Here is a 24,659-nt window from a genome sequence, read left to right on the forward strand (position 1 = left end):
ATGTGGGTCAGTAGGGGCCTACTACACCTACTACGTTTTAAAAGTGAAAGCGAATGGAGGGATTTGTGTGCAAGAAGGAGGAGTTTATAGGTGAGGTGGGACTTGATTGGAATCCAGTAAAGGTGGATGAGAGTAGGGGTGATGTGCTGCCAGGGCCTAGTGAGAACCCTGGCAGCTGAGTTCTGAACATACTGGAGCCTGTCCAGGGCTTTGCTGGTTACCCCAGACAGGACTCCATTACAGTAGTCCAGACGGGAGGTTATGAAGGCGTGGATGAGGGTCTCTGCCACGGAGTCAAAGAGATAAAGATGAAGAAGATAAATTGAATTGAACTGAATTGAATTTGACACCCTGGGAATGAGAGTACCGCCGCTTGGTTAATGGCACTCCAGCATACCGAGGCACTCTTTAGCATCTGTATGAGACGCACCAGGCTTTCAACTAACTCCAATGTAAACCCATCCTTGTCATTATGAGACAGGTCTGGGTGGGAGGGGGGGATAGATGTGTCATTTTTTTTTTTCTCCAGTCAACCTGAGATATGTATAGCAATACCTCCAAAGGGTCTTTCAGGGCATGAATTCTTCTCCATTCTTGCCCACAGGAGTTTGTATCCATGCAACCATGCTCCTCGGTTGTGCTGTTCAGAAATAGTTTTGTTCTTGCTTCCTTAATTTGTAAGGCTGCACAGTTAATCAAAATTTGAATGAGATCGCAATATGGCCTGTTGCAATTTTCAAATCGCAGGAGTTGCAATATTTGTTAAAGATGATTTGTGTGTCAAAATACTGTTTTAAATTAAATATTGTCGTGCTGCAGAGATGTCCTACACGTCATATTCTATAGATATTGCAAAATATTTGTGTTTGCTACAGATAAGCACAAAAATTACACCATAATCATTTTAATATATTTTTCAATGAAAGAAAAGAAAACATGGTGAATGCCAAAACGCCAAACTCGAGGCTTCAAATAGGTGACGTTATGGTGTCTACTTCTTATATACATGTCTATGGTCTACTCTACGGTCAACTCAAAAATGTTAATAAACAGTATCATAGGCAAAAAATGATGTGTTATCATTGTTTAGCTTTAAAGATATATATCATAGGCAAATAAGATGTTGTTGTTTTTTAGCTTTAGGAAAAAAAAGCAAGGGTTCAGATTAACAAATGATTTAGTAGACACTCATTAACCTTAGTATATGGACAGTAAACACCAAGATGTTTCAGTCTTTTCGGGCCGTTTCTCAAACCAACATTTAGTCTCTTTTAATTAAACTCTGGTGCGGTTCGTTTGGGCAGTCGAGAACGCAATAATCATACACAGGTGAACGACAGGTTAACATGAGTTGGAGAGGACCGACCTGGACTTCTGTTAAAGTCCAATGTTTTCTTGACATCTGGGCCGAAGACAACATAATACAGGTCCACAAAAATGGTGGATCTTTCTAAAGTCATTGGAGATAAACTGGAGGAGACTCAAACCGATTAATCGATTATCAAAAATAGTTGGCAATTCATTTAAGAATTGGCAGCTAATCGATCAGTCACTGCAGCTCTAATACACAGTGAGCTGAAAACACTGAGCTCTTGTTGTCATGTTGAAGTGAAGTTTGTCACATCTGCCTTACCTCTCTGTCTCTTTCTCATTCCCTCCCTCAGAGACCTGTCCAAGAATCCAGCATTGACCACGTTGTCCTGGCAGATCTTTGAACATCTGCAGCTCTCTGAACTGTAAGTTTACCATTGATTTTAATTACAGCTGACCCATTGTACCCACACTGTTTCTCCCTTCATTGTTGCTAGCACAATCACAGTAGAAGGACCTGTATATAGGTACTAGAAAATGCTCCTTGTTCCCCTTCCATTAGGCTTGAGTCAGTCTAGTTACCAAAGGTGGCGGCTTCACTATCTGGCAGGAACCCAAATGAGGTTTAATCATTTGATGTCTGCTTTCTATGAAAGAGCTCACAACCTGAAAGTGCTTAAAAAGTGACAGGCGTGGACATTTGCAGATTTAACCACGCCTTTAATTGATGACAGTGAAAATGTTCCAGTTTCTTTACAAACCTGCGTGCTAAGAAAGTGAGTGAAGTATTGCTGCAGGAAATCACACCAGGCATGTTTACTGGATCTGTTGACCTGTCTGTGGGTGGTTCAACAAACAGCTTGTATTTCAGTGTACAATCATTAGGTGCGGCAACTGCACGTGTAATTAACATGGGGTGTTACTAAAGAGCTTATGTCACATGTCATCAAGAGGTCTTATATACAGTTTTAGCACTATATATATATATATATATATATATTTAAACGTTTGTGTTTGTGTTTTTCATCATGAAAAAGATGGAAGCAGTGCCTTGATGACATTATATTTCTCGATGGAAAGGATGTTTTTGCTCTTCTATCGACTGGCTTCGGAAAGAGTTTTGATTGAAAGATGGTTTATCCAATCACCTGCCAAGTATTTTTTGAAAGTGTATGCTCTTTTCCAAACAGTTTCCAATGACGGCTTGTTCTGTGTTAGGGTAAGATCTAAATCGTTATAGGTAGAATCTGTTCAAACACAAAGAGGTAGAAATTTGTTGCCCAACTCAGAAATTGTTTATGATTACATAACTTTTAGAGTTGGTATTTCCATGGACAGATTATGAGACAATGGTCCCTTGGGTACAGATATGTCGGGCCATCCACCTCTCCTACATAGGAACAAGACCCCCAGACTGGAAGAGACTCCGACAACTCTTTCTTTCTTTTTTTTAAGCTGATTTTTTGGGGGATTTTTGCCTTTATTAGATAAGACAGGAAAGGGGAAGAGGCAGGGGACGACATGCAGCAAAGGGTTACGGGATGGATTCAAACCAGAGCCGTTGTTGTAAGGTCTTGGTACATGGGGCCCCCCCCCCCTCTACCAGGTGAGCTACCGGGGTGCTTGTTTTGCGTGTCTTTCAGTGACATTTTTCAGGTGAAACAGAAGTCTCAGGTGCTGCTGTTGATCGAAAAATTGCAAATCGAACTTCGGTATTTAGTTGACTCTGGCGATGAAGACAGGCTGCCTGACTCCTGTCCAACCTGTCCTTCCACAGCCAAGCCACAGTGATACTCCTCTGCACAGATAATATACTAAATTCTGCAGCATCTTATACACATTGTAGGAACACCATTGTAAGACACCAAAGAAAGCCTGAGATGCAGCTTGTGCATTCTTAAAGCAGAGCTGTGCTGCTGTTCTGATTTAAATAGCTTCACTAATGTGACTGTATTAGAAACATTTGATTTGGCCTGCACATACTCAGTACTTCAAAGACTGTTATCAGGATCAGGAGCAAATAACTCTGCCTTTAAATACTACGTTGGAGTGTGTAAGCATGTTTATGCATGATAGCAGACTTTTTTTTAATCGCGACATATCAGTTTTTAGCAGAAATACACAAAGAAACCCAATAGTAACACTGCTGATTCAGCATGTCATAATAATTCATAACAATTAATGTTCAGGCAAACATTGCAAGTCTTCATATCAAAGATTTAAATATTAAAGAAGGAGGATTTCTTCACTCGTCTCTAGTGGCGGTAGACGTCCTCGGTTAGGTAACATGCCACACCTCATTTCCATTTCAAAGCTTCCGGTGAAATGCTTTTTTTTTTTTCTCTTTTCCTCTTTTCCTCTTGTGATTATTGTGTCCTTGTTTTGTCTTTGACATACTGTGAGGCTGCTGTTGCTGTTTGAAATGTTTGGTATCATGGAAAAACACACTCTCTGTACTGCGAGTGTATTGACATTCATTCTGTTTTTATCAAGTAACACATGGCTGCTGTCCAGGGTGCTGAATCCTCTGTCCTAGTATTTAACCTCAGTTTACCTCCACATGATGTCCCAACTGCTCAGGATAGCAGCTCTCCAGTAAGGCTGGGGGTGCAAATAGCATTTTCTTTCTAAGTGCCAGCATCATTTTTTCAATTGTTCCCAATGAGGAGAGAGCGTATACGGCCGCATGCGTCTAGTGTCTTTTTTCAGAGCACTCCGACCTTTTTGTGCAGCCGCTCCGAGCACTTCTAGTTGAAAATCTCTGAACTTTTCAGAAAGGGTGCTGTCTGGACTAAACTGAAGCAACATATGTGCTTTATTCTTTGAATATTACCATGGCTGCTTTTTAAGACATACTGTACCGTCTTTTATTTGCCCTATTCCATGACCTAAATTGCTGCTCCTTCAGACAATCAGTGTATTTTTTGTATGACCCGTCATCTGACAAGATGCCAAAAGAAAATCAGTGGCACCAGAGGCAGCGGGAAGAAGAGGAAGAAGGAGGAGAGAGAAGCTTCACCTTCACCGGGCAGATTAGAGGCTGTGGTTGGGTCACGGCACAAGTAAATGCAGGCTCTAGGATAGCGCTGTACCTGAATCAGAATTTTTTGGTTTGACTCGGATTTGGCTGTTCAATACGAAAATTCAACTACTTGTTCTTTTATCTTCATAGACTATCAGATACCAGATACAGACTATCTGGCAATTAGAAAATCAATTGGTATGAATTTCAGTGATGATTTAGACCACATTAACATAATAATATAATCATCATAATCATAATGAACTGAAAATATTTGTACACTTCTCAACCGTTGGGTCCGTGCAGTATGCCCAGGGGATTCAAATCGGAGGGTTACGGTGCGCCACGACGGACTCTCGGCTTTGAAGGTGGCTCGCGGCTCCGGCCGTGAACTTTTCAGCACCGTTCACCAGGACCTCACTGCTTCCTGGGAATGTGGTGCTCGCTGAGCCCTGTCTCCCTGTTGGGAGGGATGGGGTCACGGCGCGACTGTCAACTGGGGCGGACTGTCCTCAGTGCGAGGGGTCTGCGGCGATGTCGGCAAACCACGTGACCCGTGTTGAAACAAGGACCCTGTCTTGTTTACCATGCTCGGGTGTGACTTTGAATGGTGGTGACACAGCAAAAAAGTAGGCTACAACCAATGTCCATCCATCCATCCATTTTCTTCCGCTTATCCGGGGCCATGTCGTGGTGGCAGCAGGCTTAGCAGGGAATTCCAGACATCACCACACCATTCCAAAATCTGTTTTTTGTCCCACCAACATTTCTCCACCAACAAATGATGTGAAATGAGTTCACGGTTTGAACTGCAGCTTACAGGTTGCCATCTTCCTCCACAAATGAAATGTTCTGTGTTACTGCAATAAGATCAAGCAACTAAAATAACTCAATCAGAACAGATACCAATAGAACTGGAAACGCGATGAAATTAGCAACTCTGTATGTCACTTAGAGCATTTCATATTAATGTCACACAGACTTGTCATCACTTTCTCCACCTCTTGACATACCAGCTAAATCAAACAAAGGTCATGAGAACTGCCATCAGCTGAATAATGATGCTGGAATAAACCGATTGTACTCTCTCACTTTATACAGGCTCGTGCATCTGAAGTTAGACTCTCTAATCTTTACAACAGCAGTGGCTAATCTATGTGTGCAAAAATGTATATATTTATCCATCTGCTATAGTATGTAATTCACTAATGGAGTTACCAAAGTACATTATATAGTGGATGTGGAATTAATAAAATGTGTCCGGAGATAATAAAACAATTTGGCCAACGCTTCACTGAGTGCAGCTTATCTACTGTAGTATAGTCAGAGTCGCAGTCAAGTCACGTGTCTGTTCTTGGCAACGACTTTTTAACAAGTGTGAGTGTAAGAACATATCATATATCAAAATATGATGTTTTGCCATACTGTATTTATTCTTAAAAACGCTATCTATTTTTAATCAATGGTTTACACGCACAGAAGTCAATACCTCATGTAATATCCAAAGAGATGCACCCTCTCAGTGCATGTGCCCTCTTAAAGTAGTGCTAGGATGTTGAATGTTACTGTTACGTCCCAGTAAGGTCTAGGGGTGAGGGAAGCAACGCCAGCCGATGGAATCAGGCGTAAAGTAGCCGTTTACTGTTAAATGAACGATCAAATGAGAGCAAAACAGGCTGCAGGCAATCAGCCAACAAAGTTACAGCAAATAAAGGTGAACACAAGTGTGTTGACATAAAATGTAAACTACGAATGGAGAAAACACATGAATGGCAGCAGCCTTTTTAACGAGTGCATCTACACAGAGGAAAAGACTAACCAACTAGCACATTAATATGTGACCTAAAAATAAACTACTCCCTAGCCCAGTTCCAACCAAATCACAAATGCTTCTATACTTCGACAATAACGTCACACGAAGGTACTCAATACCATCGAGTTAGTTAGTTTGTTACAAAATCACACAACAAAGAAGCGACGAGGTGGACTGATCAAGTGTAATCACAGCCACACGTGTCGTTCCTCTCCGGGCCTCTTTTAACTGATTCAACCGGTTTCCGCCGCAGCCGCGGAGTGGTGGCCACAGCGATGACATCACACGATCACGGTCAACCCCAGCAGCTTGGAAACCTGCAAAGATAGTTAATGAAAGGAAGACCTACCACTCTGATTAGTTTTAAACTTACAGAACCCGTAACAGTTACAGGGACTGTGATAAATGCAAATCCAGATCCCACTGTTATGATTACATAAAAAAAGTAAACTTGTTTTACTGTTCTTTATACTATGACAGTTTTTGCTAAAATTAGATAAAAAAAAATTTGTTTCGCGATATATTGAATTGTAACCTCCGTATCATGATACGTATCGTATCGTCAGATTCCTGCCGTTATGCAGCCATAATAACAAGCATTTCTATAGTTTAGTTTTGTTCAGCTGTACTATACATCTAATGACTACATAGAACAGAGTTAAAGATGCATTTTTTATAAATAGTGATTTTGTAATACAATTTACGCTCAGGTTTTCTCACTGAATTACCTCATAATACATACAATCACTGGTTCCCATTGGTTCCACTGATTTTAACAGTTGTATTTCAGGAATTTCAGTTTTTGTTGCGACTCAGCTGTGGATAACGTAGCGGCACTGCCTGTGAGTACGTGCGTGTGGATGTCAAAGTTAACGCGATAATAACACATTAATGCAAATTTGTTTTAACGCCACTAATTTATTTAACGCATTAACGCAACTTGTGATTTTATAATCAACCTCTTAAAAATCCAACGGGTCTTTCGGAGGTTGTAGCGGGTTCAGTTTTAAAGCTAGAGTGAAGATACTTGCATCGTATCAAACTAGAAAATCTAAGGAATACCAACAATGTCATACTAGTTTGTCGCGAAGGAGGCTAAATAACACTCTAAACCTACGCTGAATATTGGTGAGGAAAAACTGGCACGGCCATTTTAAAGGGGGTCCCCTTGACCTCTGGCCTCAAGATATGTGAATGAAAATGGGTTCTACGAGTCTCCCCTTCACAAACATGTCCACTTTATGATAATCACATGCAGTTTTGGGCAAGACAACTGACACACTGACAGCTGTTGTTGCCTGTTGGGTTTGAGTTTGTCATGTTATGATTTGAGCATATTTTTTTATGCTAAATGCAGTACCTGTGCAATATCTTTCATTGTTTTGTGTTGTTAATTGATTTCAAATAATAAATATATACATACATTTGCATAAAGCAGCATATTTGTCCACTCCCATGTTGATAAGAGAATTAAATATCTGACCAATCTCCCTTTAAGGTACATTTTAAACAGATAAAAATTGTGCGATTAATTTGCGAATAATCATGGACAATCATGTGATTAATCTAGATTAAATATTTGAATTGATTGACAGCCTTTATATGTGTGTGTGTGTGTGTGTGTGTGTGTGTGTGTATGTATATGTTACAACATGTTCTGCCAACTTGAGCCTGTGAAGGGGCTGCCAACGAGTCTATCTGGCATATTTTTGGCGGCTGGTGTGCTAATAGTGTGATATTTCAAGCTATGAGCTGGTTCAGGCTGCTGGGGCTATTTCCAGGGCTGAGTGTTCAGTGTGTGAGAGAGATACACACACCTTGAAAGACAGGTTACTAGAGGTCAACACTTGCTTACTGGCTCCTGTGAATGTTTGTAGTTCTGGATCTGTGTGAGCTATTTCATGTTATACAGTACAATTCTGTGTTACAGCACAGAAGTGATTTACAGCTATGATGGACATTGGACATGTGGAATTAATGTTTTATAGCTGTAGTACGTATGTATTTAAACTACAATATATTACATTCAATGCAATCATATTTCCATCCCTCTCCCCTCCCATCACCTCGGTACCTCTCTTTCCTGATTCCGCGTCTCAGTCCGTGTTTTAATCCAGCTGCCAAACTCAATTTAGTCAAACCTTTTTTGCATGTCATAAAAAAAATAAAACTTTCCATCAGAAAGGATTGAAGTAAATAAGTGAAAAGAACATCCTGCAGAAAATGTGGAAGTCGGAGTCTTTTTAAGTACAGATAAGTCCCGAGCCACTTTCTATGGACTTGTAGACGTGTAGTTTGAGGACAGCGGTGTTAATCTTCATGAGCAGCCTGAGTGGTTGTCTCACAGGTTTGACACACAGCGGCCGGATCCGTGAAGCTGCTGCTTGAAGATGAATAAACTGCTCACTGACGGGGGCATGTCTTTTAGGCACCTTAGAGCATGGAAGGAAGTTATGTTAAAGCCTTTATTCAGTCAGGCATGTTAATGGTTTTAAAACAATGACTGGTTTTGACCTCGCCGTGTCTTCAATAAGGTGGAGATAATGATAAACCAGGTAAAAGTGAAGCCAATGTGGAAGTGCCTTAAACCTGCATTCCAGTCCAGTAGGTTACATCCCGCGGTCGGGACGTGTAGGTAAAAATCCAGACTTCCAATGACTAAAATCCTTATACCAAGTTAAAACACGTACATAAAAAGGTAAGGTTTTAAAAAGTGAATCTTGAAGTTCTGGTTCAAAACTGGATAAAATGTCAATTGATGACAGAGCTTCGGTCCGACAGAGACCAGGCCGATGTTTAACAATAGGGATGCACCGATACCACTTTTTTTCAGACCGAGTACAAGTACAAGTACTTACATTTGGGTACTCGCCGATATCGAGTACCCAATACGAGTACTTCTCTGTGCCAAAAGACCCTCGTTAACAGCCAGCTGGAGGGCGTGAGCGACACACGGCAGGCTGGGGAGTCCCACATACGAGGCGGTGCGCCGCGACCGGCTCTAGGTCAGCTTGGAAAGGCTCGGGGGCGAAGGTGCGTCCCGGGGCCGTGGCCAAAGTGCTCGCTGCGCCCTCTCTCCCCGCCGGGTAGGGACGGGGCCCCCCTGCTCCCGGTGCGACTGTCAACCTCGGCGGACTGTCCTAAATGCGCCCCAACGGCGTCGTGCCCCCAAGGCATGGCTCGGCCCACGTAAAAGGCGCCAGGGGTCTGCGGCGATGTCTGCAACCCACCCGACCCGTCTTGAAACACAGACCAAGGAGTGTAACGCACGCGCGAGTCAGAGGGTGCAAGCAAAACCCCCGTGGCGCAATGAAGGTGAGGGCCGGCGCACCGGCTGAGGTTGATCCCGGCCGGTCTCGCCCGCACCGTCGGGGAGGTGGAGCGTGAGCGCGTGCGATAGGACCCGAAAGATGGCGAAAGAAGACGAGAGGTTAACGTCACACTGCCGTAAAGTGGTATCGGTGTTATTGTATCGGAGCCGTTTTGCGAGTACGAGTACATGAGCACAGTATCGGACCCGATACTCGGTGCATCCCTAGTTAACAACGGCCCTGTTCTATTCAAGTGTCCCAGTAAGCCGTGGCAGTTTGACCATTGCACTTCACTCTTATTATTATGCTACCAGTTGGTCATATCGGTCAGCAACAGATTACTTTCTAATAATATTTCATAACCATTGAATTTCTTTATTGACAAAACGCCACATTATTTCAAACATATACTGTCACATTGAAGATAATTTAGGACAAGTTGACTGAAACAACACAATTTGCCAAATTTAATACATTATAATTGCATTAAATATGTTGGATGGGAACCCAGCTACCCTCTTTATCTGTGCGTGCGTGCGTGCGTGTGTGTGAGAGAGAGAGAGAGAGATCTTTCAATTTCAGAGTACTACATATGAACAGAATAATACACACACACACACACACACACACACACACACACACACACACACAAGAAGGCACGCTGTCAATCAGAAACTGAGACAGAGACAGAGAGGGAGACTGCGAGACAGACGAGAGTACCAGAGGATGTATTTTAGTCTTTTGGAAGCAGGGCAGCTCCTCAGAGAAGAATATATGCTATCCTCTATGGAGCAGATATGAATACAAATACTTGCAAAGATGCAGTTCCCACTGTCGTATGCACACACACACACACACACACACGCACACACACACACACACACACACACACACACACACACACACACACACACACACACACACACACACACACGCACACACACACACACACACACACACACAGCACAAGCATGCATTTACACAAATACTGCTACGAACACTGATAGCTCAGTAAGTGTTAGGACCTATAGGCTCTGAGGACATTTTTGCAAAGGGAGGACTCACTTTAGGTTTCAGATTGGATGAGGTTCTGTTTAGGGCAAGGATTGGGATTTGACACTTAGTCGTGATGGTAAAGGTTAGGGCTAGGTTAGGGAACCCATTATGTCAGTGAGGGTCCTGACAAATATAGATGTACAATCGTGTGTGTGCGCGCGCGTGCGTGTGTGTGTGCAAAAACCTAGTAGATATGTGCAGAAACTTTCAGAGGCAGACATTCATGCTTGATGTCCATGAATACATCCATATTAGGGCTGTATCTGTTTGTGTATTTGTGCCGAACCATCACGGTGTGGGAGTCACGGTCCGGTGCACTCAGCCGCACGCAGCATACACGGTATGAAAATTGATGCAAGTAATGTTGAACCAAAGTTCACAAGTGCAAATTCCTCCTGGAAAAACTGTATCTGTACGCCTTTAGTAACATGTACTGAGGTTAGCACAACAAGCTGATTGGTGTGTGAGTCAGTCACACTATGGTGAGCGCAAATGAAACGATGGCGCTGGAAGACCCGCCCGCAGGTCAACTACAACAGCAACGGAGAGAAAGTTGTGCATAAATTAAGGGCGGTGTGTTGCCGTTGCTCCACTGTTGTAGGGGATGTGAATGGAAACGCATCCGGTCAACTAACACACATTCGACAGCATCGCCGAGATGTGCCGATCACTGGGACGAGGGAAAAGCAAACTGGCGCGTAACTCCTTATCCCCGCTGCTTTCAAGCAGTTTCATTTTCAATTTCATAGTATAAGAGATGCATTGTATGGACCAGGGGTCAGCAACCTGCGGCTCCGGAGCCCCACATGCAGCTCTTTAGCCCCTCTCCAGTGGCTCCCTGTTGATTTTTAAAAATGGAAATGTATAACTGTTTTTTGTTTACATTTTCATTTTTATTTATCATTGTTGTAGGTCTATGGTACGACGGTACGACAGAGTGTTAGGGCCACATTGAGGAAAAAAAAATAATCTGAGATTTCGAGAATAAAGACAAAAGTTTTCGAGAATAAAGTCGTAGGATTAAGAGAAAAAGTCAGAATATTATGAAAATAAAGTCATAGGTTTACGAGAAAAAAAGTCGTAATATTATGAAAATAAAGTCATAATATTATAAAGTAGTGATTTTACGTGTTATTTTCTCTTTTTCCTCGTAAAGTTATGACTTTATTTTCGTAATATTACGGCTTTTTTCCTCGTAAAGTTATGACTTTATTCTCGTAATATTATGACTTTTTTTCTTGTAAAGTTATGACTTTATTCTCATAATATTCCGACTTTTTTTCTCGTAAAGTTATGACTTTATTCTCGTAATATTATGACTTTTTTTCTTGTAAAGTTATGACTTTATTCTCGTAATATTATGACTTTTTTTCTTGTAAAGTTATGACTTTATTCTCGTAATATTATGACTTTTTTTCTCGTAATGTTATGACTTTATTCTCCTAATATTCCGATTTTTTTTTTTCTTGTATAAGGTTATGACAGAAATGTTTGCAATGTTCCATTTTTATAATGAAAACAGTTTATCAAAGTTGCAAAGTTTGCAAAATACCATCTCAGTCCCCAACAAGAGGATTGTGTCTGACTTTGACCTTTGCACTACCGTCTGTTCAAAATTAATGAAAAGAAATGGATCAGTATGAACCGAACTCGCACCGAACCGTGACTCCTCAACCGGGGTATGAACCGAACTGTGTCTTATGTTTACAGTTACAAATATCAATCTTCTATCTTGTCAGGAAGAAAAGAAAGGAAGACAGAAGGATAGTGCTGTGGGATGCTGTTTTTTGTTGTTGTGGTTGCACCAGCGTCTGTATCAGTTTTTGGGTCCCGTAGGTTGCTCTCACTTCATATTCTGGTCTGGTTTATGTTCACACTGACTTCTTAAAAACAAACCAAGAGGTTTAGACATGACACATGGACTACCATATAACTCCTATTTGGGTTAGCTTTGGCTACTGTAATCCTGCATCATCAGTGCAAGGAGCCACCTAGGAGTGACTAAGAGCAGGTCATACAGCACCTGAGATTAAATCTCCAAATTATTCTAAAATGTGTGAATATGTGCTAGGCGGTGGATGGAGTAGACTAGCAATTAATGGTTAATGGAGATGATTTTAATACAAGAGCCTCAATGAGTTGCATTTAACATCAAGATTGGAGGTTAGAGGTGGAGGTGTTTAGCAGCCCATGCTACATGGGCATTAGTGAAGTCTGGTGGGGAAGCTTCATTTAATGGTAAGACAACATTTGGTTCCAGCCATGTTTGACACAAACCAATCATATCCAGGCCATGTTGAAGAATCGATTCATTTATTGGTGACCTGATATTTACAAAAACACATCTGAGGTTCTTGTTGGGGCTGTAGTTTTCATTAGTAGGCCAATCTGTGGAGCTAGCTTAATTATACAGTACATCATGGGACAAGAAGCCTTATATTATTAGTATTACTGGAAAATTTGAGTGGACTGCACATGTGACGGTGCGGAGATAGAACTGTGATTACTTTAGATTTTTTTGGTTTTGGACTTCATCAGGTGCGGTGACTGCAGATTGTGCCACAAAACCGGTTGCTTGCTCTTGCGAGCCTTGAACTCATCATCTGCCGACGAGGCTAATCTAATGCGGTCACTAACCGGCTTGCTATCAGGCTTGACGCTAAAGCTACCATTCACACATTAATTAGTACATGCAAATTGTCTTTTTGTTCAGAATATGTTCAAACAAATGACATATTATTATCCTACAGACTCGTTTATATTTACTTATTAGAAAACTAATTGACCTGATCATTACACTGTGTGTGTTGCTGTATAGATCAGTAGCTTGTATATCCTGGATTAATTGATTGTTTGGGTGGTGTTAGCCATTCTCAATGCTATTTGTTCTATGGCACAAAAAAAAATCCAGCTGTAATAAGAACAAATGGATTACTGCGGGAAAAAAGAAAACACAGAAAATAGGGTTTTGTCCAGCAAACAGTAACATTGATTATGCTTCCTATTACATTGAGTGGATGGAGAATGGATGAGGGGTTGCTGTGGCAACGGGCAATTTAACAACAGTAGTGTGATTCTGTCACTGCTCCATTACACTGGCCATTTTAACATAGATGGAGGATTAATGGTTAGATGATGATGCGACACAGAAATACATAAAGGGGAGCGTAGCAAATGGGGAATTAAACACTGAGACATATGAAGTACAAATGTAGGAAGGAAGGGTATGAGATACTTTATTTGTCCTACAGTTAAAGGTGGTAAAAAATTCAGAGCATATCTATTGCCTCCACACGGCTCTCAACATGGCGAGGGCTGACCTGGTGGTTCACAGTGCAAACGACGGCAACAGTGCTGACAGAGCTAGCAGTGTTTACCTTGGGGGGGTGAGGGGGAACCGGAGGGTGGGCGCTACGCTTCCGTGACGATGCCGTCGGTCGGGAGGGTGTTATCAGCTGTAACCGCCATATGAGAGCAGTGCACTCATATGCTGTAGACGTGACTTTCCAATACACTGCACCCTAAAGTTTGGGGGAATATTGGTACGGAAGACGGAGCATACACTATCCAAAGAATTTTGCGTCAGCTCATGTCCGTGCAGAAAGCATAACCGGGGCTTAAGACCATTAGTATCTCAAACCACGTGACGTATTTGTGGGATCTCTCAGTCGGGTTTGTTTAATGTGCTGAGTGGCTATGTGAAACTCTCTAGAATCTTCTCCCGTCTTAAGTAGTTGAAACCTTCTGGAGAATCCTTGCAAGAAATATAGAAGAAGTATATTGAAATCAAGTGTTGGTTTTTGAATGAGCTTAGTTAATAGATTTGAGATTTAATTGACCCAGTTTGGGTCAGTTCCACCTGTCAGATAAAGTCAGCAGTCATTGTAAACCATTCGGCTGCTTTCTGTGTGTTAGTAACTCAGATATTCTCCTCCATTCAGCCAACATTGACCCCTGGTGGTCCTGCCATGACTCCTGATAATGGACACGTATTCAGTGCGCTCACACATATCTGCAGCCACATTGTGAATGACTGACACGACACCATGCTGGGTCTTATGGCAACAAAGATCACCCACATACACACTGTGCACACTTTCTCACTCGTTACCTGCATCACATTGAATTCAACAAGTAAACCCATACAAACACAGTCGGCAGCCTGCGATTCAGTAACGGTACTCACACACAGCATAACTCAGTCGTATGTGAAACTGTCCAGCGATGCAATCTACATTACATACTGTACAACATGCAAAATTCATCATCATGAGTATTAAACTTTATATTATGATTATGATAGTGGGATGTTCGACTGAAAAACAATGTCAGCCATGAATGTCTCCACTCATTGTTTCAGGTTCATTAAGGCTGTACAGTATATGTGAAGCATACTGTACATGGGGTCACTGAATATTTGCCTTCCACCATTGACTTAGTGTCACCTGCTGATAAACTTCAGTTAGCTTGATAGTAGCCACACATGTCGCTGTCATGCTTGCTACTAAGGGGTCCGTTGTCTCGACTTCTCCTGCATTGTTACATAATGTAAAGCCACAAGGCCGTGCCTCACACAGATGTTTACACCCCACTCTGTTGCATTTTTTAAATATACTGGGAGAGAGGGTCCTGGCATAATCTGAAGGTGCACTTCCTCTTGAAGAGTTTATGTTGTATCAGAATGAAATAGTGCATGTGTCTCCATATTTAACGTTACTACAGGAACTGTGTCGATTTTGGCGGCCCCAGTAGTGCTTCCATGAGCACCACCGCCTCGTGTTGTAAAGATATGTAGCTGCCAGACTCCCTTTAGAAAACCTCTGATTTTACTGCAAAAGGACAGTCCGCCCCGTAATGGAACTTCAAAGTCAACGTACAGGTCGTCTTGTACCACCTGATTAATCCTCCCGACCACTACCTTGTCTTTGGCCAGTCCCATCTGGATCAGCGGGGAAGCGGCGGAGCAGCGAGGCAAAGCTCTGATCCTGTCCGGAGGAGTAGCTGCTGCTGCCGGGCGCGGAGCTCTGCACATTCCGCCAGAGCTCCGACTGCAGGTCGAAGGCGGGTCTGTCCATGATGGGCTGGTCACTGCTGGAGGCAAATACAGCTTCACTGTATTTTAGTCCAGTTGATTACTGTTTATTGGACAATGCAGTAATCAAACAGATCTCTGTGTGTCTGCTCTGATTTGTAATTGAAGACATACTCCGGCAGCTGTTTTCACCTGTTGGCAGTCATCGTGGTAACCATTATATTTCAGCGCAGCATTTCGTATGGTACAGAAGTCAAAGTAGCACTACATAAAAACAGACAACATTTTTTATCCTTGCAGTTTCAACAGTTCATGGATTAGGCACGTGAGGCAACAGTCATGTTGCTACATGTCCCAGTGTTATGTAGCAAGTCAGCAAATCTGAGAAACTGTAAAGGCTTTACATTACTTTCACATAAACTATCAAAGTACAAAGACAACTGAAATGAAAACTAAGGGCTAATAGTCAGTAGGCTACTACAGAGAAACTAACTGGGACCGTACCAAAATCAGTATATGTGACAGTATGAAATACTACACAATGAATAGAGATTGAATGAAATAATTGCAGTTTTGAAAGTATGAGAAACAAATATTTCTGTTTAGAGCTGAAGTAGGCGAGATTGGAGCAAATATGATTAAAAAAAGTTATTTTTATAAAATAGTCACTATATGGTGACAGTAGTACATGAAACAGGTAACCTGAAAAAAATCATGTTCCTCTGTGTCCTCCGGTGCTCCTAACGGCATCTGCAAGATGTCACCGACCGGAAGAAAAACAAGCAGTAAGAGCTGATCTAAAGTCTGCTGTCCATCTGCCGTCTATGAGAGCCGGCTGTCAATCACTCTGAACTCCGACCAAACGGTCAAACTAGGCAGCGCTGATCAAATATGAATCAATATTATGTTACGTTAATGCCTATTTCTCTACTCAAATGTTTTTCAGAATCATCGTGTAGTGCACGGTTTAGCTGTAAAATGAGAGAGTTTGTGACGCCGCCGCCATTGTGAAATCTGGTGATGGAATGCCAAATTCTGGTCACATGACCGGAGCACAGCCAATAGGAACGCTCTCTCGATGAAATGACCTGTGATTGGCCAAAGTTTGCCATCACAGGCTAGATTTTCTAAAGCCTGGAAACAGAGCCATGAGGAGGAGCAGAAGTCTAGTTTTCTCTCAGAACACTTGAATTACAATATGCTGAAAGGTTATTATGGGATTTTTTGCACAATGATGCCAAAAATATACTGCCTACTGCCACTTTAATGTGAATAAAGATATTTCATCAATAAATATGGATAAGATTCAGTTGGCGCTTCCATGTTGGATATGGCTGAATATATTAGGTGACGTCGACTTGTTCCCAATAAGATCAGATTAAAAAATAGAAGCACTTCACTTTGCAGGGCATTTAAGTGAGAGTCTGTTCAGAGAAGCTTGGATTGGACAAGAAAAAAAAACATTTGACAAAAGCTCCAAGTAGCAGCTCTGAGGACCACAGAGGCAGCCTCTGCTTTCATTGTGCCTCTGTATTTGCAGAGCTTTTCCACATCGGTGCAGGCTATCATATCCAAATCTATGAAATGTCAAAATGTTTGCCAGGCACATCAGTCCTTAAGGTCAGGCTGTGCTTGATGCATGTTGGGTATCAACATCTCCTGGTACTGATACGGTGCAGGTCGGCCCTGCTGAGTTGCGCGGGATAAAGCCTCATGTCAAACATCCACAAACAAAGGTCAGCTAGTGATTACTTGATGTGCTACACACACTCCACAGCCTACAGCTTCTCTTTGGGAATGAACCTGTCATTCCATCAAGGATGTATTCAGCCTCAAAATAGGTCTGCAACATCGCAGTGGCTGCAGGTGACAGACTGTACGGGGCTGTGTCTTCTTGAATTGGGATCAGATTGTTTTTTTTATGCTCCGTAGATTTCTGTGAAATTGAAAATGATCTCAGTGAGTCAGGTGCCCCCGTTTCATATTCAACTCCACAGTTAGTGTCATTCTGCTAATAATGTGCTTACAAGCTTTTTTGTTTTAGGAGAGATATCGATGTCTGACATCTGCGACATGTTGCCATATCTATAAAAGCGCATGAAGTCTTTAGCTGCTTCTTTTGGTATCTACGGTATTATATTTGGTATTCCATCCATCCAAACACGCTGTGTTTTTTTCCAAAGCATCTTGCTGCCAATGTTGCCAACAAGTTGCTCATTAACCAAAACTAAGATCTATATCATACAAATGATCATCAAAATGATGAATTTATAAGCTACAAATAGGTGTATGTTAGAAATAGTGCTACTGTTGTTTTGTAATTAAAGGGGACATATCATGCTCATTTTCAGGTTCATCCTTGTATTTTGGGTTTCTACTAGAACATGTTTACGTGCTTTACTGTTAAAAAAAACTCATTATTTTTCGCATACTGTCTGCCTGAATATATCTGTATTCATGCTCTGTCTGAAACACTCCGTTTTAGTGCAATGCAACGGACTTGCGTTGCTAGGAAACAGTTTAAGTCCATGTTTACATCCTGTCAGCTGATGTCATTCATATACACTGCAACAGGAAATAAACTGGGACACATTTAGTATGTTTACGTTTAAAACTGTGAAATGGTCTGAATATTGTAGATTTGTGACATCACAAATGGACAGAAATCCTAACGGCTTGTTTCAAACGCACAGTTTCTGAATACGGACTGTGTGTATTTATCCATGGATTGAGCGTTTTGATAGTTTCGTAGTATTTATATATCACTTAAACCTGCTTTACAATATAAAAGACATGAAAATTTCACTCTCGCTGTCTTCTCTCCGCTTGTAAAATACTTTACATTTTGGAGAGGAACACTGTTTCATAAATTAAATCTTTCAACTGCTTACATGCATCAACATTTCTTTTAATCTCATCTAAAATAAAGAGACAATGCGTGACATTGTTTTGATTCCACAAAACGTGTGTGATTTTGGTAAATTTCGACAATGACGTGTAATTTGTAAGATTAGGAAGAGCTATATTAAAAAAAGAAAAAAAAATCTTAGTACGTCAGCTTGTCTCTCTGCCTATCTGCCCCACACTTTTAATGAAAGTGAGAGGTTATCTGCGCAATATGAATGAGCGAGAGGTTATCTCCACTACAAAGTGGTACAACTCATTTACATCACACTCCCCTGGCCAGGTAGATGAGGCAGTTAATTAAGTTGGTGTCAGAGGAGCAAAGATTGCATTTGCTGCATGTCGTCAGATAAACTCCGGATCAGCCTGAGGGGGTGGTGGGGAGGGTAACAACATGATTTTAAGGCCTTAAAAAATCTACTAATGAAGGAACTTTAATTAAGTCGTGCTTAGGCTGCGGGGTGCCACATTAAGACGAGTCTACTGCTGGATGAATCACACGGCAACAACACATAAGTTATATTAATATGTTGGTGTGGATCTGAGTAGTCATGTTTAATTACCCAGCAACTGTTTCCCCCACCTCCATACAACGACCAATTTTCTGCTTCATTTGGAATCGCACAATTACACTGTGATAGTTAACATGAGACATAACAAAAAAGACTATTTAAACATTCATTTATCATGTCATTGCCTTATTATCATTACCTGTTAATCTGATGTACCATTTCTGCCAAGGTCAATAGTTCAATTATTTTTGACAATATAAAAGAATCTTTAAAATGAGTAGTGTATCGTGTGTGTCCCCGTGTGTTACGTTTCACTTTCATGTTACATCAGCTGTCCGTTTGTGTCCTGTGTTCACAACGTTCAGTTTCATTTTCACTAGTTTTAAGCCCAACTGTAGCACACAGCTCCTAACGCTATAATTATAGTGGACCAGAATCAGAAGATTCCAGACTCAAACAGGAGGCAGAAAAAGTGATTTGAAATATCAAATGACCACACTAGACAAAAAGGTATGAACTGGTACCTTGTATTTTAAAAAATAATAAACAAAATAAAATGAATACCCATGAGCTCAGTATACCAAAAACTTTGAATCACTCCAAAACACCTCACCAATTCGGGAGTTTCTCTGTGTCGCTCAGCAGCTTTCGGTGAGCAGGGCCTCTCTCACACACACACACACACATCTACGAGCGTTCAGCGGCAGGTCCTCTCCCGACAGTGTCCCTCTAACGTTTTAGTAGCGTACACTGTCTAGTCTGCCTAGGGTGCGGTAGACCTGCACTCTGATTGGCTAAGGCACTTCGGTGTTGTTAACTCTTTGTGACCTGGGTTACACAACCATGTTGTTTTTTAAACCTAAAGTGATGCTAAGGGGCGTGACAAAACGGCCATATGTGACAAGTTTGGATGAGAGCATGTTGGGGTGACAGGTGTTCGCTTCCATTTGCAAACTGACCACCTCGGTGCAGAGTTTGCGAGGCTCTCCAATGTTGCGCCCGACCATCTGAAAGCACGGCAAATAGGTAAAAGCAGCAGAGAATGAAGGATGGTGATTGGCTGGAAGAGCAATGATAAGAGGGTAATGACTAAAGTGACTGATACAATGTCGTATGATTTGCGCCAAATAGCCATACTCACACAGTTTATGCTACGCCCAACATATTTCCTGTCCCCCAGCATTTCACCTCACGCAATCAGGTCTGACCACACAAGGGGTCTGCAACCTACTGCTCCAGAGCCAAATGCGGCTCTTTAGAACCTCTCCAGTGGCTCCCTGTGGATTTTTAAAAAAATTAGGGGAAATGAACAACTGTTTTTTGTTAACATTTTCATTTGTATTCATCATTGTTGTAGGTCTATGGTACGACGGTACTATAAAGTATTAGGGCCACATTGAGGAAAAAAGTAAATTTGTGATTTTGAGAATAAAGTCATAATATTACGAGAATAAAGTAATAGGTTAACGAAAAAAAAGTTGTAGTATTATGACAATAAAGTCATAATATTATAAAGTAGTAATTTGATGTGTTATTTTAAAGTTCTGACTTTATTCTCGTAATATTCCGACTTTTTTTCTCTTAAACTTATGACTTTATTCTCGTAATATTATAACTTTTTTCTCATAAAGTTATGACTTTATTCTCGTAATATTACGACTTTTTTTCTCTTAAACTTATGACTTTATTCTCAGAATATTATAACTTTTTTCTCATAAAGTTATGACTTCATTCTCGTAATATTACGACTTTTTTTCTTGCAATATTATGACTTTATTCTCAAAATCTCAGATTTTTTTCCCCTCAATTTGGCCCTAATACTCTGTAGTACATTTGCACTTGAGCCCTCACTACTTTAGACTTATATACTGTACTGTATACTTAGACTATAAGCTGTGTTACCTTCATCACAATGCTCAAATGTTTTTGTTTTTTTTTGCCTAAAATGGCTCTTTTGATATTGAAGGTTGCCGACCCCTGGACCACACCTTCACGGTGGACATTGGATCTGGGCCACTGGCTCACTGGCTCTGCTATGAGACACATTCACAGACAACAAAGCCGTATTCAGATGATGCAAATAGATTAGCTCTTCATAATTGGTAAAGAGATGCGTAACAGATTTTTATTATCAAAGTAAAGATATCAGGACAGCTTCATCAGAGCTGATCCTCCCTTCCACAGATAACACTGATGCCTCCCTAATTGAAACTTTCTCTCCTTTATGTCATTAAATAATCCCACTGTTCTTTGGCTGGCATGGAATTATAAAATCAAGTGGTGCCGCACCATGCCGTGCCTCCGACATGCTAATGAGAGCTAATGAGTACGAGCAGAGTTGAAACAGATAGAGCTGCACACCAAGTAGCTCCCGTCAGAAGGACTTTAATGCTGTGTAACGTTTTGAGCACTAGACTCTTGGGTGTGCGGATCTATCTGCTTCTACTCTGCTAGATATTTCTCTCACCCGGGCATTTGGGCAGTGGGAAGTGCGTGTCTTTTTTTAATCTTTTCTTATCTAGCTAATGAATACAGGCCAGTAGACTGACAATAATCAGACACGAACACTGTGATCCTGAGAAGAGCTTGGTGTATTTTTTTTGGTCTTGGCTGAGATTCCATTTTTCATCAGCGGTAACACAACCTGCAGGGCTGTAGCGTGATGTGTGAAGAGTGTGTGTGTGTGTGTGTGTGTGCGTGTGTGAGTTCCTGGATGGTGCCAGCTCAGGTGCTATCAAAGGTGAAGGCATATCTGGAAATGTATCACAATCACACAGTTTTAGCTAGTCAGGGGTGTGTGTCTGGGGGTTTGGTGGGCATCATTGGAAACTGTTTAGAAAAAGGCAGGTACTTTCAAAAAATACCATCTGTCATTCCAACTCTTGCCGAAGCCAGTCAGGAGAAGAGCAAAAATATATTTTCCATCAAAAAAAGTCTTCAGTTTTGACCTTCACTCTTCTTTCAATGAAGAAATACTCAGCATCTATGTATGCTAACCTCTTCATGAGCCGCCAACTGTTGCCTCTCTGTGTTGTTGCATTACATGCACCTAAACCACGCCTGTAACTGCCAGTAAACGTTAACATTCCAAATGTGTCCCAGTTGCAGTGTATGTGAAGGACGTCAGCTGACAGGAAGTAAACATGGACCCAAGCTGTTGTCTAGCAACGCAATTCTGTTACGTTAGGGGGAATTTTTGGAATATTTCATGCCATATGTCATAGAAAGTCTAAATAGACAATAAAAAGATAGTAGATGCTAAAATATATAAATTAAATAAAAAAAATGAAGAATAATAAAAATGAGAGAATTAAATAAATAAATAAATAAATAAAAATATATAAACATATTAGTTTAATTTCCCCTTTATTCCCAGTGCTGGGCTGCATTCCCATTGTGTAGTAAAAGAGCATTGTACAAGAACGAGGAATGTGTTTTATTTTTTATATAATTATTTCATTATTTATTTTAATATAAAATGCTTTGAAAAAAAGCTTTTTATATTATTGATAATGAACGCTAATGCCCGCTCTCTGCTGCAAAACAGATTGTCTGAAAAGCTTAACATAAGGAAAACAATTGTCATGCTTTATTGGGAAATCAACGTTTTTGAGGATACCCTTTTGTTTTGTTATTCGGCTCCATCTCAGTCTGTTTTTGACTCGGTGTAATTCAGGCTGTATTTCAGTCCTGAGGCTTTTTTTTCTGCAGACAAATCCAATTTGTTCTATTTATCAAACCTGTGGCTGAGGCTGTAATAATGCACCTATTGATCTCAAGGTTGGATATTAGCAGAGGACTGTGTGTGTTTGTGTGTGTGTGTGTTTGTGTCTGTGTGTGAGTGTGTTTGTGTGTGTGCAATCAGCTCGGGGTTCACATCAACAAATGTTCATTACTCTTGCCCCTTCCCCTTAGCAAATACACCAACAAACACACTAGATAGCTAGCATTCATCACAGCACGCCTGCAGGCTGGTAAAGAACTAATCCATCTTTGCCCTGTGTGTGTGTGTGTGTGTGTGTGTGAGTGTGTGTGTGTGTGTGTGTGTGTGTGTGTGTGTGTGTGTTTGCGTGTGCATGTGTGTGTGTGTGTGTGTGTGTGTCTCCCTGAAACTGACGAAAGGTAGTAAAAGGTTGTCAGACAAGTCAACTAACTAACAACGCTACAGTATTTAGATGCTAACACATTAAGTTAGTTTAGGAAAATGAGAAAGGTTGCTAAACTAATGATTTGAAAACTATAATGAGCTAGTGAAAGATAAAGAAAACAATAAAATACATTTAGTGTTTAATTATTTTATCAACTGATTGGTAAAGGGGAAAAACATTTTGTTTTACTTTTTAAACCAACTGATTGGAGGTTAAAGGAAAGTTTAAAGCATTATATTTGCTTTTACGCTCCATTTTCATTATTTAAGTAATATTCTTTTAGTCCAAATAAATGTCTGTTAAGACACTATCTGTCGCCGAATGCGGTAACACAGTGGTGACTGAGCCTATTAAAATGAATTGAAACTAATAATTTCATGTTTTAAAGGGACTCTTTGTAACGTCTTACACTCTTATAAATCATTGCGGGTTGGTGTTTCCTATGCGCGCTTGTGTGTGGCTACGCTCTTCCAACGCAAACTACACAGAAGCACCAAAACCGCAAAGTTGTATCTAGTGAAGCCTCCAGACCGCGGTCAGAAGACACTGGGGAGACCGTAGCTTTGGTCTCCAGGGTTCGGAGTCTCTGCTGTATTCTGCTCCACTGCCTGCTTGCCTTCACTCACACACAGCGCACGTTCTCATTCGCTCCACCTCTCACGTGCATGCGCGCACACTACACACTGCAGAAGAGTTACGTTATTGTCTCCGACCAAAACGCCGGTATCTCCCCTTTTCCCTCCGGCCGCGGTCGGGAGTCTGAGGCAGGAAAACAAAGTATCAGCAGTGATTGATGGAGAGACCTTCATCTGGTCAGCTAACATTACTGCCATGCAGCTGAAATATAGAGTGATATTGTGGTTTTAGCTGACGTGTGTCGCCTCACTGTGTTGAACGATGCTCGTTCATGTCTATGTAGAGCGAGCACAAGCGTGAGCAACAGGACGCTGACTTTCGTTGACTTAACGGCCACAGGTGTCGCTGTTAACAAGCAATTTCTGATTCTTAAATAGAGTCCCTTTAATCCTCTGATTGGGTATCGGCTCTGTCTTCTGCGCCAACCAGGGTTGAACCAGGGTTGATTGTGTGTATGAAAGGGTTAACCCGCGTTGATCGACTCGCCTTTGCGACCCAGGTCGAGAGGTGGGTCGGACCAGGGTAGCTAACAAACGAGGCGGGACAAACCTATTCGGTTGCAAATGAGGGCGCACAGTCCGTGGCACAACTGTCTCAGGTCGCCGTGGCTCATAAACAAACTGTGGGACGGCAGCAGGAATGTTTTCAGACACACCGGAGCTGAACGACGGACTAGAACAACACGGATGTGTGGCGAGACTTCAATGTGCGGGAGCTGCTGGCCGTCCGCGGTGAGGAAGAAAAAAGCATTAGATGACGGGATGGTGAGGAACAACGTAGTGTAACGTTAAACGAACAAAACAAGGCTGCTGAATGAGAGAGACATCCGCCGTTACGTTACACATAAACACACATTGTTAACAATACCTCACGGTACCGCCAAGTGTACACGCATCTGTTTATAAAATGTGTTT

At 41.4% G+C, this 24,659-nt stretch overlaps 1 protein-coding gene across 1 annotated transcript in view; it reads left to right on the plus strand.

Annotated features, from left to right (window-relative positions):
* The window catches only part of LOC119486234 (NT-3 growth factor receptor-like), a 253,693-nt gene that overhangs the window by 100,005 nt on the left and 129,029 nt on the right, over positions 1-24,659 (plus strand). Inside the window, 1 exon segment of the mRNA XM_037766194.1 lies at positions 1,665-1,736. Coding sequence (XP_037622122.1) covers positions 1,665-1,736 — 72 coding nt within the window.

This window comes from Sebastes umbrosus, chromosome 4 (genome assembly GCF_015220745.1).
Source record: "Sebastes umbrosus isolate fSebUmb1 chromosome 4, fSebUmb1.pri, whole genome shotgun sequence".
Lineage (NCBI taxonomy): Eukaryota > Metazoa > Chordata > Actinopteri > Perciformes > Sebastidae > Sebastes > Sebastes umbrosus.